This window comes from Hyla sarda, chromosome 4 (assembly GCF_029499605.1).
Source record: "Hyla sarda isolate aHylSar1 chromosome 4, aHylSar1.hap1, whole genome shotgun sequence".
Classification (NCBI taxonomy): Eukaryota; Metazoa; Chordata; class Amphibia; order Anura; family Hylidae; genus Hyla; species Hyla sarda.
In genome coordinates, this window is record NC_079192.1 from 390,499,299 (window position 1) to 390,514,204 (window position 14,906).

Genomic DNA, 14,906 nt, shown 5'->3' on the forward strand with positions numbered 1-14,906 from the left:
GATAACTAATATAGATAAAGCAAATCCTTACATATAAAAGTAAGAAAGATCTGCTGGGAGCTGTAATCACTGTCTATGTCAGTGTTTTCCAGGCAGGGAGCCTCCTGCTGTTGCAAAAACTACAACTCCCAGCATGCCCGGACAGCCTTTGGCTGTCCGGGCATGCTGGGAGTTGTAGTTTTGCAACAGCTGGGGGCACCCTGCTTGGGAAACACTGGTCTATGTAGAGGACAGGAGCTTCTTCAGGGTCCTGTACAGTACAGGCAATGTCCTAAAAAAGTAACATGGAGTCGCCCTTAGCTGGTGTCCAAAGGAGCAGGTAACCCTGGTACAGGTAAAGTGTACAGAACATGTAATACCTCCCTGTACTGTAGGGGGCGCTACCAGACATCAGTCAGTGCACACGCTTCAGTAATACAGGGGTTTTACCAGTAAATTGCCCATTCTGATTGGTCAATTCTTCCCGCCATTGATATGTTTCACAGATCTGAACTGTCCGTACATTGTATGTTGAGTCTGGTTTCAACTTACAATGGTCCAGAAAAGACGATTATATGTTGAAACTACTGTATGTTGAGGTCATTGTAAGTTGAGGGATCTCTGTATGTGGCTTTAGTCTGTAATAGTTTACACCTTTTTATTTGTTTTCAGTTTCACAGCAGAATCGGAGCGGGAGAAGAAGGAGTGGATGGAGGCCCTCCTGGAGTGTATATCTGAGTCACTCTCAGACTATGAAGTGGCTGAGAAAATTTGGTCCAACAAAACTAACAAGACCTGCGCTGACTGCAAGGCCTCCAACCCTGACTGGGCCTCCATAAACCTGTGTGTTATCATATGCAAGCAGTGTGCAGGTCAGTGCAGGATAAGATGTCGTATTGCCGGGGTCTCGCCGCTGGGACCCCCTGCGGTCTCTGTGCAGCACCTGTGCCGCATCCGGCAATGACGTCCTCTCCTATAGACATTAATGGAGGGGGCGTGACGTGACATCACAAGGGGGCGTGGCATGATGTCATGTCTCTGGCTGCGGAAACCCAGCATCCTAAACATACTGAAAAATCTCAGCAAAAATAAAGACAAGTCTACTCACCTCTCCATACTTGTCAGGATCCGGACTGGTATGCGGAGAGGACACGGGTGGTGGATCCTCTGTGTCAGTGAGGTGATGGCGTGGGCCGTACCAGGGGAACGGAATCTAAGGGGTTACTGGTTTTTACCAGAGCCCGCCGCAAAGCGGGATGGACTTGCAGCGGCAGGTAACCCCCAGGTCATTCCACCCGATAGCGACTCAACCTCACTGACAGCTGAGTCAGGCGCGGTACAAGGGATTAGGCAAGAGCAAGGTAGGACGTAGCAGAAGGTCTGGGCAGGCAGCAATGGTTCGTAGTCAGGGGCAACGGCAAGGGGTCTGGATACACAGGCTATGGAACACACAGAAACGCTTTCTCAGGGCACAAGGCAACAAGATCCGGCAAGGACAGGAAGGGGAAGTGGGTTTTTATATGTTTTGCAGGTGTAGGTAGTGATTGGGCCAGGTGCCAATTAATGGCGCACTGTCCCTTTAAATTTCAGAGAGCCGGCGCGCGCGCCCCTTAGAGAGCGGGGCCGCGCGCGCGGGAACAGAACAGCAGGAGGACGGGGCAGGTGACGTGATTGAGATGCGACCCGCGGGCGGGCGCGTCCCGCTACACGGATCGCATCCCCGCCGGTGATAACAGTGCAGCGCTCCCGATCAGCGGGTCTGACCGGGGCGTTGCACGCAGAAGAATGCCGCGAGCGCTCCGGGGAGGAGCAGGGACCCGGAGCGCTTGGCGTAACAATACTGTTTACAGCTGCCATGGTTCCTGATTAGTCCAGGTGCTGCCCCAGACAAGGAACTGAAGAAAACTGCTCACTAGGGGCGATGGTCCCCCAGCACTTCCAGACACGATTATGGATAAAACACACACTTTTATTTCTTGCTTGATAAAAAAATCAAGGTGGCATAAATAGATAAGAACAAATACCGACGCGTTTCGGCTATGTAGCCTTTTTCAAGGTCAGTCTGAAAACATGCAAGTAAATATAGAGCTCCTCCCTGTAGTGCACATCACTTCCTGTATCGATCTCCTGAAATTAACCCTAAACACACACATTGCCGGCACATAATATCACAGATTTGGAAACCATACAAATACATATATATGTAGAATTACAGAACTTGTATACAGCTCCAAATAACAATGTGCTGGAAATGAAACATAATTAATAAATTAACATTATAGCCAACCTCTGATTAAGTCTCTAGTATGCAATTTGCACGTTCTATCTCCGCCTCTTAGGGTTTTGGTAACATGTTCTATTAGTGTAACCTTCATTTGTGTGCTTTAACATCATGTACGTCCCTAAAGTGCCGAGACGCACCAGACAGTGCGCGAGTGTGGATACTGCCATCTACACGTACACCTGCAATATGTTCTGAGATTCCTTGTTTCAGTCTGCGCACAGTGCGTGACGTACTAGAGAAGCGTACTGGATCATGAACATGTCGACACGAGCACCTGGAGGACTTAATCAGAGGTCGGATATAATGTTATTTTATTAATTATGGTTAATTTCCAGTACATTGTTATTTGGAGCCTTATACAAGTTCTGTAATTCTACATACCATATTTTTCGCCCTATAGGACGCACCGGCGTATAAGACGCACCCTATTTTTAGGTGCAAAATCTAAAAAATTTAAGATTTTGAACCCAATAGTGGTCTTCAACCTGCGGACCTCCAGATGTTGCAAAACTACAACTCCCAGCATGCCCGGACAGCCGTTGGCTGTCCGGGCATGCTGGGAGTTGTAGTTTTGCAACATCTGGAGGTCCGCAGATTGAAGACCACTGCAGGAGGAGGTAATACTCACGTGTCCCCGCCGCTCCGGACCCGTCACCGCTGCCCTGGATGTCGCTCCATCGCTGTCGCCGTGTCCCTGACGCTCCGGAACGTCTCTGCTGCCGGCCGGGTATTCTCGCTCTCCGTCGCTGTCATCATGTCGTTACGCACGCCGGTGCACGTACGCGACGACGTGATGACGAGGAAGGAGAGCGACGGCCATACAGGGGATCCCTGAACGGAGAAGACACCGAGGAGGCAGGTAAGGTCCCTCCCGGTGTCCTGTAAGCACTAACCCGGCTATTCAGTCGGGCTGTTCGGGACCAACGCGGTGGAATCGCGGCGGTCCCGAACAGCCCGACTGAACAGCCAGGTTAGTGTCACTTTCCCTTCAAACGCGGCGGTCAGCTTTGATCGCCGCGTCTGAAGGGTTAATACAGGGCATCACCGCGATCGGTGATGTCCTGTATTAGCCGCGGGTCCCGGCTGTTGATGGCCGCAGGGACCGCCGCGATAGGGGTGTATTCACCGTATAAGATGCACCGACTTTTTCCCCCCAGTTTTGGGGAAGAAAAAGTGCGTCTTATATGGCGAAAAATACCGTATACGTATTTGCATGGTTTCCAAATCTGTGATTGTCACGATGCCGGCTGGCAGGTAGTGGATCCTCTGTGCCAGAGAGGGATGGCGAGGACCGCGCTAGTGGACCGGTTCTAAGCCACTACAGGTTTTCACCAGAGCCCGCCGCAAAGCGGGATGGTCTTGCTGCGGCGGTAGTGACCAGGTCGTATCCACTAGCAACGGCTCACCTCTCTGACTGCTGAAGATAGGCGAGGTACAAGGGAGTAGGCAGAAGCAAAGTCGGACGTAGCAGAAGGTCGGGGGCAGGCGGCAAGGTTCGTAGTCAGGGGAGATAGCAGAAGTTCTGGTACACAGGGTTTAAACACACAAAACGCTTTCACTAGGCACAAGGGCAACAAGATCCGGCAAGGAAGTGCAAGGGAGGAGGTTAGATATAGTCAGGGACCAGGTGGGAGCCAATTAAGCTAATTGGGCCAGGCACCAATCATTGGTGCACTGGCCCTTTAAGTCTCAGGGAGCTGGCGCGCGCGCGCCCTAGAGAGCGGAGCCGCGCGCGCCAGCACATGACAGCAGGGGACGGGAACGGGTAAGTGACCTGGGATGCGATTCGCGAGCGGGCGCGTCCCGCTGTGCGAATCGCATCCCCAACGGCCATGACAGAGCAGCGCTCCCGGTCAGCGGGACCGACCGGGGAGCTGCAGGGAGAAAGACGCCGTGAGCGCTCCGGGGAGGAGCGGGGACCCGGAGCGCTAGGCGTAACAGTACCCCCCCCTTAGGTCTCCCCTTCTCTTTATCGGGTAACTGCCTCCCCTGGGATGAGGACACCGGGAAAGGATGGAGGGATTCCTCAACGGCAGGCAGAACCGCAGGAGTAGGAATGGGGAGAGAGGGCAGAGGGCGAGACCTGGCACGGGGCAGTGTGACACCAGGACGAGGGCCCTGAGGGGACACAGAAGCTTGCCTGATGGAACTGGGAGGGGGGGAGGGGCATTTCCTGTGGCAGGCAGAGTCCTTAATGACCTTAGGGGGACCGGATACAGGAGGAACCACAGGGTCACGGCAGGGAGTACTGGGAACCGGTTGAAGGCAGTCCTTGGAACAAGAGGGACCCCAACTCTTGATCTCCCCAGTGGACCAATCCAGGGTTGGGGAATGGTGTTGAAGCCAGGGTAGTCCAAGGAGAACTTCAGAAGAGCAATTAGGAAGGACAAAAAATATAATCTCCTCGTGATGAGGTCCGATGCACATTAGGAGGGGCTCCGTGCGGTAACGCACGGTGCAATCCAACCTGGCTCCGTTGACCGCGGAAATGTGGAGTGGCTTGACAAGACGGGTCACCGGAATACGGAATTTATTCACAAAGGACTCCCGAATAAAATTCCCAGAAGCTCCAGAGTCCAGGCAGGCCACGGCTGAGAGGGGAGAGCTGGCTGAAGTGGAAATCCGAACAGGTACCGTGAGACGTGGAGAAGCCGACTTGGCATCAAGAGACGCCACACCCACGAGAGCTGAGTGCGAGCGTGCGTTTCCCAGACGTGGAGGACGGATTGGGCAATCCACCAAAAAATGTTCAGTACTGGCACAGTACAGACAAAGATTCTCTTCCTTACGGCGATTCCTCTCTTCCAGGGTCAGGCGAGACCGATCCACTTGCATGGCCTCCTCGGCGGGAGGCCTAGGCGCAGATTGCAGTGGAGACTGTGGGAGAGGTGTCCAGAGATCTAAGTCTTTTTCCTGGCGGAGCTCTTGATGCCTCTCAGAAAAACGCATGTCAATGCGAGTGGCTAGATGAATGAGTTCATGCAGGTTAGCAGGAGTCTCTCGTGCGGCCAGAACATCTTTAATGTTGCTGGATAGGCCTTTTTTAAAGGTCGCGCAGAGAGCCTCATTATTCCAGGATAGTTCAGAAGCAAGAGTACGGAATTGTATGGCGTACTCGCCAACGGAGGAATTACCCTGGACCAGGTTCAGCAGGGCAGTCTCAGCAGAAGAGGCTCGGGCAGGTTCCTCAAAGACACTTCGAATTTCCGAGAAGAAGGAGTGTACAGAGGCAGTGACGGGGTCATCGCGGTCCCAGAGCGGTGTGGCCCATGACAGGGCTTTTCCAGACAGAAGGCTGACTACGAAAGCCACCTTAGACCTTTCAGTAGGAAACTGATCCGACATCATCTCTAAGTGCAAGGAACATTGCGAAAGAAAGCCACGGCAAAACTTAGAGTCCCCATTAAATTTGTCCGGCAAGGACAGGCGGAGGCTAGGAGCGGCCACTCGCCGCGGAAGGGGTGCTGGAGCTGGCGGAGGAGATGGTTGTTGCTGCTGTAGCTGCGACTGTACTTGCTGTAGTTGTGACTGGAGTTGCTGTGTCATGGTGGTCAAGTACGACAGCTGGTGATCTTGTTGCGCTATCTGTTGCGACTGCTGGGCGATCTGACGAGCTTGCTGGGCGACCAGCGTAGGGAGGTCAGCGACAACTGGCAGAGGAACTTCAGCGGGATCCATGGCCGGATCTACTGTCACGATGCCGGCTGGCAGGTAGTGGATCCTCTGTGCCAGAGAGGGATGGCGAGGACCGCGCTAGTGGACCGGTTCTAAGCCACTACAGGTTTTCACCAGAGCCCGCCGCAAAGCGGGATGGTCTTGCTGCGGCGGTAGTGACCAGGTCGTATCCACTAGCAACGGCTCAACTCTCTGACTGCTGAAGATAGGCGAGGTACAAGGGAGTAGGCAGAAGCAAAGTCGGACGTAGCAGAAGGTCGGGGGCAGGCGGCAAGGTTCGTAGTCAGGGGAGATAGCAGAAGTTCTGGTACACAGGGTTTAAACACACAAAACGCTTTCACTAGGCACAAGGGCAACAAGATCCGGCAAGGAAGTGCAAGGGAGGAGGTTAGATATAGTCAGGGACCAGGTGGGAGCCAATTAAGCTAATTGGGCCAGGCACCAATCATTGGTGCACTGGCCCTTTAAGTCTCAGGGAGCTGGCGCGCGCGCGCCCTAGAGAGCGGAGCCGTGCGCGCCAGCACATGACAGCAGGGGACGGGAACGGGTAAGTGACCTGGGATGCGATTCGCGAGCGGGCGCGTCCCGCTGTGCGAATCGCATCCCCAACGGCCATGACAGAGCAGCGCTCCCGGTCAGCGGGACCGACCGGGGAGCTGCAGGGAGAAAGACGCCGTGAGCGCTCCGGGGAGGAGCGGGGACCCGGAGCGCTAGGCGTAACAGTGATATTATGTGCCGGCAATGTGTGAGTTTAGGGTTAATTTCAGGATCGATACAGGAAGTGATGTGCACTACAGGGTGGAGCTCTATATTTATTCGGCACTAGGCATGTGTTCAGGCAGATCTTGAAAAAGGCTTAATAGCCGAAACGCGTCGGTCTTTGTTCTTATCTATTTTTGCCGCCTTGATGTTTTTATTAAGGAAGAAATAAAAGTTCATGTTTTATCCATAATCCTTTCTGGAAGTGCTGGGGGACCATCGCTCCTAGTGAGCAGTTTTCTTCTATCCTAAACATACTGTTTAGAATGCCATGTGCGGTATGGGTGCTGCACGGAGATCGTGTGCGATCCTATCGGCGACAGGGGATAAGATGTATCTGGGCGGAGTACCCCTTTAAAGATTAACTAGAATTGGGTAATATAAAATATCTGCATCCTTAAACCATTGGAAAAGCAGAACAAGCTGCATCCCTATAGACAATTGGTGGCCAAAGAGGTTTCAATGACAGTTTATCTTTAGACTTAATGACATCTGTATGTTTTTTATTTTATTTTTAACGAATATAAATCTTATATGAAAGTATTGGAATCCCTCTCCTCACCATGTCTTAGGCTAGGGTCACATCTGGGTTTGTGTTCTCCGCTTCATTTCTGTTCGGCTGCTCTGTTCAGGAGTCGGAATAAGTCTGTTGATCAATTTTTTTAGTTGTTGTTTAAAAAAAAAATACAAAAATAAAATGTGAATGCGCTATTTTTGTTCCATCCCGAGTTGTACATTGAAGGCTATGATGACAAATGCAACCGGAAGAGTGTTTTGTTTGGGTCTGTTATTTAGTTTGTCCGTTTCTATTGGTTTGTCAAATTGAGCATACTCAAAGGTTGGAAGACACCCAGGAAGTGAGGTCAGGTCACGTGACCTGCATCCCAGTCGGGTACAAATGGCGGAAAAAAGAGTGCAAGGGGTGTGTTGCATCTGTGGTGACTGGAAGAACCCATTATTGGACCCATAATCTATTTCCAAAAGGCAATGTGATACTTTTAACTGATACAAGTTAGTTTGTGAGTGTAAATCTCCTAGAGAATGTCTATGTATATGTATGGGGATATGGTGAACATTTGTCTATGGTGGTGTGGTTATGTGGTGGTATGGTGATCTAGTGTCTAAGATGGTGTGGTTATATGGGGGTATGGTGAACATGTGTCTATGGTGGTGTGGTTATGTGGTGGTATGGTGATCTAGTGTCTAAGATGGTGTGGTTATATGGGGGTATGGTGAACATGTGTCTATGGTGGTGTGGTTATGTGGTGGTATGGTGATCTAGTGTCTAAGATGGTGTGGTTATATGGGGGTATGGTGAACATGTGTCTATGGTGGTGTGGTTATGTGGTGGTATGGTGATCTAGTGTCTAAGATGGTGTGGTTATATGGGGGTATGGTGAACATGTGTCTATGGTGGTGTGGTTATATGGTGAAATCATTTCTAAGATGGTGTGGTTATATGGCAGTATGGTGAACATGTGTTTATGGTGTTGTGGTTATATGGTTGTGTAGTGAACTAGTGTCTAAGGTGGTGTGGTTATATGAGGGTATGGTGAACATGTGTTTATGGTGTTGTGGTTATATGGTTGTGTAGTGATCTAGTGTCTAAGATGGTGTGGTTATATGGGGGTATGGTGAACATGTGTTTAAGGTGGTGTGGTTATATGGTGAAATAATTTCTAAGATGGTGTGGTTATATGGCAGTATGGTGAACATGTGTTTATGGTGTTGTGGTTATATGGTTGTGTAGTGAACTAGTGTCTAAGGTGGTGGGGTTATATGAGGGTATGGTGAACATGTGTTTATGGTGGTGTGGTTATATGATATTATGGGGGAACTAGTGTCTAAGGTTTTGTGGTTATATGGTGGTATGTAGAACATATGTCTATGGTGGTGTGGTTATATGATATTATGGGGAACTAGTGTCTAAGGTGGTGTGGTTATATGGTGGTATGTTGAACATATGTCTATGGTGGTGTGGTTATATGGTGGTATGTTGAACATATGTCTATGGTGGTGTGGTTATATGGTGGTATGTTGAACATATGTCTATGGTGGTGTGGTTATATGGTGGTATGTTGAACATATGTCTATGGTGGTGTGGTTATATGGTGGTATGTTGAACATATGTCTATGGTGGTGTGGTTATATGGTGGTATGTTGAACATATGTCTAAGGTGGTGTGGTTATATGGTGGTATGTTGAACATATGTCTATGGTGGTGTGGTTATATGGTGGTATGTTGAACATGTGTCTATGGTGGTGTGGTTATATGGTGGTATGTTGAACATATGTCTAAGGTGGTGTGGTTATATGGTGGTATGTTGAACATATGTCTATGGTGGTGTGGTTATATGGTGGTATGTTGAACATATGTCTAAGGTGGTGTGGTTATATGGTGGTATGTTGAACATATGTCTATGGTGGTGTGGTTATATGGTGGTGGTGTTTCCTGTACCTGGGAAAGGAAGAGAAAAAAAAAAGGGAAATGGGTTAAAAAATAATAATACAAAAACGGATACAAACTGAATAACAAACTGATATAAACGATCTATTATTCTGAGCAATTTAAACAGCTTGTATCAGTTTCCATTTAGCTATATGAACGGATCCCAGCTGAACAGATGTCAAATGCTGATGTGAACCTCGTCTGGGTCATAGACAGACCTGTCTGACCCCTTCGGCTGTAGACCCTTTTTTCCAGTTCATATCTCATATATATATATATATATCTTCTGCAGGTCAGCACAGAAGTCTGGGGACAAATGTTTCCAAAGTGCAGAGTCTGAAACTAGATATCAGCATCTGGAGCAACGAGATCGTGCAGGTGCGAAAAAGTCTATGGTTAGATGTTGTGTTAAGTCCAGCCAATAAGAAGCAGGGATTCACTGGTATCATTTCTCATATTCTCACTTTTTTATTCTGGTCAGATCTGCTGCTCACCTTGTTGGGCTATTTTTACATGGTGGAATTTCCACCTAGAAATTCAATTGCATCAGAGTCCCATTGTTTTCAATAGGATTCTGCTGCACTGTGCACATTTCAGAATTACTGCGCTAGAAACATCTGCTGTGGAAATTCTGGTTCCGGCCTATCAGAATCCATTCGGAAATGCATTGCAGTCTATGGAGCAAGTGCATTTCAGAACAAAGTTGTGTAGTTCTTTCCAGTCTGACCACAGTGCTCTCTGTTCTCCATGTCAGGAACTGTCCAGAGTAGAAGCAAATCCCCATAGCAAATCCCCATACCTATCCTGCTCTGGACAGTTCCTAACATGGACAGAGGTAGCAACAGAGAGCAACGTTGTCAGACTGCACTACACAACTTCCTCTAGAGCATACAGCAGCTGATAAGTACTGGAAGGATTAAGATATTTAAATAGAAATAATTTACAAATCTGTATAATTCTCTGGCACCAGTTTAAAAACATGATTTAGATTTAAAAACATGGGTTTTTTTTTCCCCTCCGGAGGGAATGTGTGGCTGATAATAAGGATTTTGCCATGTGACTAGCATTGGTTTGGCAATTGGCAAACTAAAAGGTATAAAAAAAAAAATTTGAATTTTTTTGACCTTACACCAAGTTTTGCAAACAGTTCCATAATCTTAGCACTATCTATGGCTGACCTGCAACACACAAGTACCCAATTTCTATAGTAATAAGTTCTCTACTAACCAGTATTGCAATATAAAGCAATAGAGAAGCATTGAAGACATACTGTAACTGTCACGATGCCGGCTGGCGGGTAGTGGATCCTCTGTGCCAGAGAGGGATTGGCGTGGACCGTGCTAGTGGATCGGTTCTAAGTCACTACTGGTTTTCACCAGAGCCCGCCGCAAAGCGGGATGGTCTTGCTGCGGCGGTAGTGACCAGGTCGTATCCACTAGCAACGGCTCAACCTCTCTGGCTGCTGAAGATAGGCGCGGTACAAGGGAGTAGACAGAAGCAAGGTCGGACGTAGCAGAAGGTCGGGGCAGGCAGCAAGGATCGTAGTCAGGGGCAACGGCAGGAGGTCTGGAACACAGGCTAGGAACATACAAGGAACGCTTTCACTGGCACAATGGCAACAAGATCCGGCAGGGAAGTGCAGGGGAAGTGAGGTGATATAGGGAAGTGCACAGGTGAAGACACTAATTGGAATCACTGCGCCAATCAGCGGCGCAGTGGCCCTTTAAATCGCAAAGACCCGGCGCGCGCGCGCCCTAGGAAGCGGGGCCGCGCGCGCCGGGACAGGACCGAGGGAGAGCGAGTCAGGTACGGGAGCCGGGGTGCGCATCGCGAGCGGGCGCTACCCGCATCGCGAATCGCATCCCGGCTGGAAGCAGAATCGCAGCGCCCCGGGTCAGTGGATCTGACCGGAGCGCTGCAGCGGAGAGAGTGTAGCGAGCGCTCCGGGGAGGAGCGGGGACCCGGAGCGCTCGGCGTAACAGTACCCCCCCCCTTGGGTCTCCCCCTCTTTTTAGGGCCTGAGAACCTGAGGAGCAGACTTTTATCTAGGATGTTGTCCTCAGGTTCCCAGGATCTCTCTTCAGGACCACAACCCTCCCAGTCCACTAGAAAAAAAGTTTTCCCTCTGACCTTTTTAGAGGCTAAGATCTCTTTGACAGAGAAGATGTCCGAGGAGCCGGAAACAGGAGTGGGAGGAACAGATTTGGGAGAAAAACGGTTGAGGATGAGTGGTTTAAGAAGAGAGACGTGAAAGGCATTAGGGATACGAAGAGAAGGAGGAAGAAGAAGTTTGTAAGAGACAGGATTAATTTGACACAAAATTTTGAAAGGACCAAGATAGCGTGGTCCCAACTTGTAGCTAGGGACACGGAAGCGGACATATTTAGCGGAGAGCCATACCTTGTCTCCAGGGGAAAAAACGGGAGGAGCTCTTCTTTTCTTATCCGCGAACCTCTTCATGCGTGATGAAGCCTGTAGGAGAGAATTTTGGGTCTCTCTCCATATAATGGAAAGGTCACGAGAAATTTCATCCACAGCGGGCAGACCAGAGGGCAAGGGGGTAGGGAGGGGGGGAAGAGGGTGACGGCCGTACACCACGAAAAATGGGGATTTGGAGGAAGATTCAGAGACTCTGAAGTTATACGAGAATTCGGCCCATGGAAGGAGATCTGCCCAGTCATCCTGGCGGGAGGAAACAAAATGTCGCAAATAATCACCCAAGACTTGGTTAATTCTTTCTACTTGTCCATTGGACTGGGGATGATATGCAGAAGAAAAATTTAATTTAATCTTGAGTTGTTTACAGAGAGCCCTCCAGAATTTAGACACGAATTGGACGCCTCTATCCGAGACAATCTGCGTAGGCAATCCGTGAAGACGAAAAATGTGTACAAAAAATTGTTTAGCCAACTGAGGCGCTGAAGGAAGACCAGGAAGAGGGATGAAATGTGCCATTTTGGAGAATCGATCAACGACCACCCAAATAACAGTGTTGCCACGGGAAGGGGGTAAATCAGTAATAAAATCCATACCAATCAGAGACCAAGGCTGTTCGGGGACAGGCAGGGGATGAAGAAAACCAGCGGGCTTCTGGCGAGGAGTCTTATCCCGGGCACAGATAGTGCAGGCTCGCACAAAGTCCACAACATCCGTCTCCAGAGTCGGCCACCAATAGAAGCGGGAGATGAGTTGCACAGATTTCTTGATGCCCACATGACCTGCGAGATGGGAGGAGTGACCCCATTTGAGGATTCCGAGGCGTTGGCGTGGAGAAACAAAGGTCTTTCCTGGAGGAGTTTGCCTGATGGAGGCTGGAGAAGTGGAGATCAGGCAGTCAGGTGGAATGATGTGTTGCGGAGAGAGTTCAACTTCTGAGGCATCCGAGGAACGAGAGAGAGCATCGGCCCTAATGTTCTTATCGGCAGGACGAAAGTGAATCTCAAAATTAAATCGGGCAAAGAACAGAGACCACCGGGCCTGGCGAGGATTCAGCCGTTGGGCAGACTGGAGGTAGGAGAGGTTCTTGTGGTCGGTGTAAATAATAACTGGAAATCTTGATCCCTCCAGCAGATGCCTCCATTCCTCAAGTGCTAATTTAATGGCTAGAAGCTCTCGATCCCCGATGGAGTAGTTCCTCTCCGCCGGAGAGAAGGTCCTAGAAAAAAAACCACAAGTGACAGCATGCCCGGAAGAATTTTTTTGTAAAAGAACAGCTCCAGCTCCCACTGAGGAGGCATCAACCTCCAATAGGAAGGGTTTGGAAGGGTCAGGTCTGGAGAGCACGGGAGCCGAAGAAAAGGCAGACTTGAGTCGTTTAAAGGCGTCTTCCGCTTGAGGAGGCCACGACTTGGGATCGGCATTTTTTTTGGTTAAAGCCACGATAGGAGCCACAACGGTAGAAAAATGTGGAATAAATTGCCTGTAATAATTGGCGAAGCCCAAAAAGCGTTGGATAGCATGGAGTCCGGAGGGGCGTGGCCAATCTAAGACGGCAGAGAGTTTGTCTGGATCCATTTGTAGTCCCTGGCCAGAGACCAAATATCCTAGAAAAGGAAGAGATTGGCATTCAAACAGACATTTCTCAATTTTGGCATAGAGTTGATTGTCACGAAGTCTCTGAAGAACCATACGGACATGCTGGCGGTGTTCTTCTAGATTGGCAGAAAAAATTAGGATATCGTCCAGATATACAACAACACAGGAGTATAGCAGATCACGAAAAATTTCATTGACAAAGTCTTGGAAGACAGCAGGGGCGTTGCACAGGCCAAAGGGCATGACCAGATACTCAAAGTGTCCATCTCTGGTGTTAAACGCCGTTTTCCACTCATCCCCCTCTCTGATGCGGATGAGGTTATAGGCGCCTCTTAAGTCCAGATGTGGGCACCTTGGAGGCGATCAAAGAGTTCAGAGATGAGGGGTAGGGGGTAGCGGTTCTTAACCGTGATTTTATTAAGACCGCGGTAGTCAATGCAAGGACGTAGGGAGCCATCTTTTTTGGACACAAAGAAAAATCCAGCTCCGGCAGGAGAGGAGGATTTACGGATAAAGCCCTTTTTTAAATTTTCCTGGACATACTCAGACATGGCAAGAGTCTCTGGGGCAGAGAGAGGATAAATTCTGCCCCGGGGTGGAGTAGTACCCGGGAGGAGGTCGATAGGGCAATCATAAGGCCTGTGAGGAGGTAGAGTCTCAGCTTGTTTTTTGCAGAAAACATCCGCGAAGTCCATATAGGCCTTAGGGAGACCGGTTACTGAGGGAACCACAGAGTCACGGCAAGGGTTACTGGGAACCGGTCTTAGACAGTCCTTGGAACAAGAGGGCCCCCAACTCTTGATCTCCCCAGTGGACCAATCCAGGGTTGGGGAATGAAGTTGAAGCCAGGGAAGTCCAAGGAGAATTTCCGAGGTGCAATTGGGGAGGACCAAAAGTTCAATCCTCTCGTGATGAGATCCGATGCTCATTAGAAGGGGCTCCGTGCGGAAGCGTATGGTACAGTCCAATCTTTCATTGTTTACACAATTGATGTAAAGGGGTCTGGCGAGACTGGTCACTGGGATGTTGAACCTGTTGACGAGAGAGGCCAAAATAAAATTTCCTGCAGATCCAGAGTCCCCATCAAATTTATCCGGCAAGGATAGGCGTAGCCCAGGAGCGGCCACTCGCTGCGGAGGAGGTGCAGGAGCTGGCGGAGGAGATGACTGCTGAAGCTGTGGTAGTAACTGTTGTAGCATAACGGTCAGTTGAGACAGCTGTTGGCCTTGTTGCGCTATCTGTTGTGACTGCTGGGCGACCACCGTGGTGAGGTCAGCGACAACTGGCAGAGGAACTTCAGCGGGATCCATGGCCGGATCTACTGTCACGATGCCGGCTGGCGGGTAGTGGATCCTCTGTGCCAGAGAGGGATTGGCGTGGACCGTGCTAGTGGATCGGTTCTAAGTCACTACTGGTTTTCACCAGAGCCCGCCGCAAAGCGGGATGGTCTTGCTGCGGCGGTAGTGACCAGGTCGTATCCACTAGCAACGGCTCAACCTCTCTGGCTGCTGAAGATAGGCGCGGTACAAGGGAGTAGACAGAAGCAAGGTCGGACGTAGCAGAAGGTCGGGGCAGGCAGCAAGGATCGTAGTCAGGGGCAACGGCAGGAGGTCTGGAACACAGGCTAGGAACATACAAGGAACGCTTTCACTGGCACAATGGCAACAAGATCCGGCAGGGAAGTGCAGGGGAAGTGAGGTGATATAGGGAAGTGCACAGGTGAAG

General features: G+C 49.9%; 1 protein-coding gene across 8 annotated transcripts in view; it reads left to right on the forward strand.

The window, feature by feature from the left end:
* The window catches only part of ARAP3 (ArfGAP with RhoGAP domain, ankyrin repeat and PH domain 3), a 188,496-nt gene that overhangs the window by 104,648 nt on the left and 68,942 nt on the right, over positions 1-14,906 (forward strand). For all 8 annotated transcript variants that reach the window (XM_056517061.1, XM_056517069.1, XM_056517065.1 and 5 more), the window contains exons 11-12: positions 652-851; positions 9,439-9,524. In XM_056517061.1, the coding sequence (XP_056373036.1) occupies positions 652-851; positions 9,439-9,524 (286 nt within the window). The remainder of the gene's footprint in view (positions 1-651; positions 852-9,438; positions 9,525-14,906) is intronic.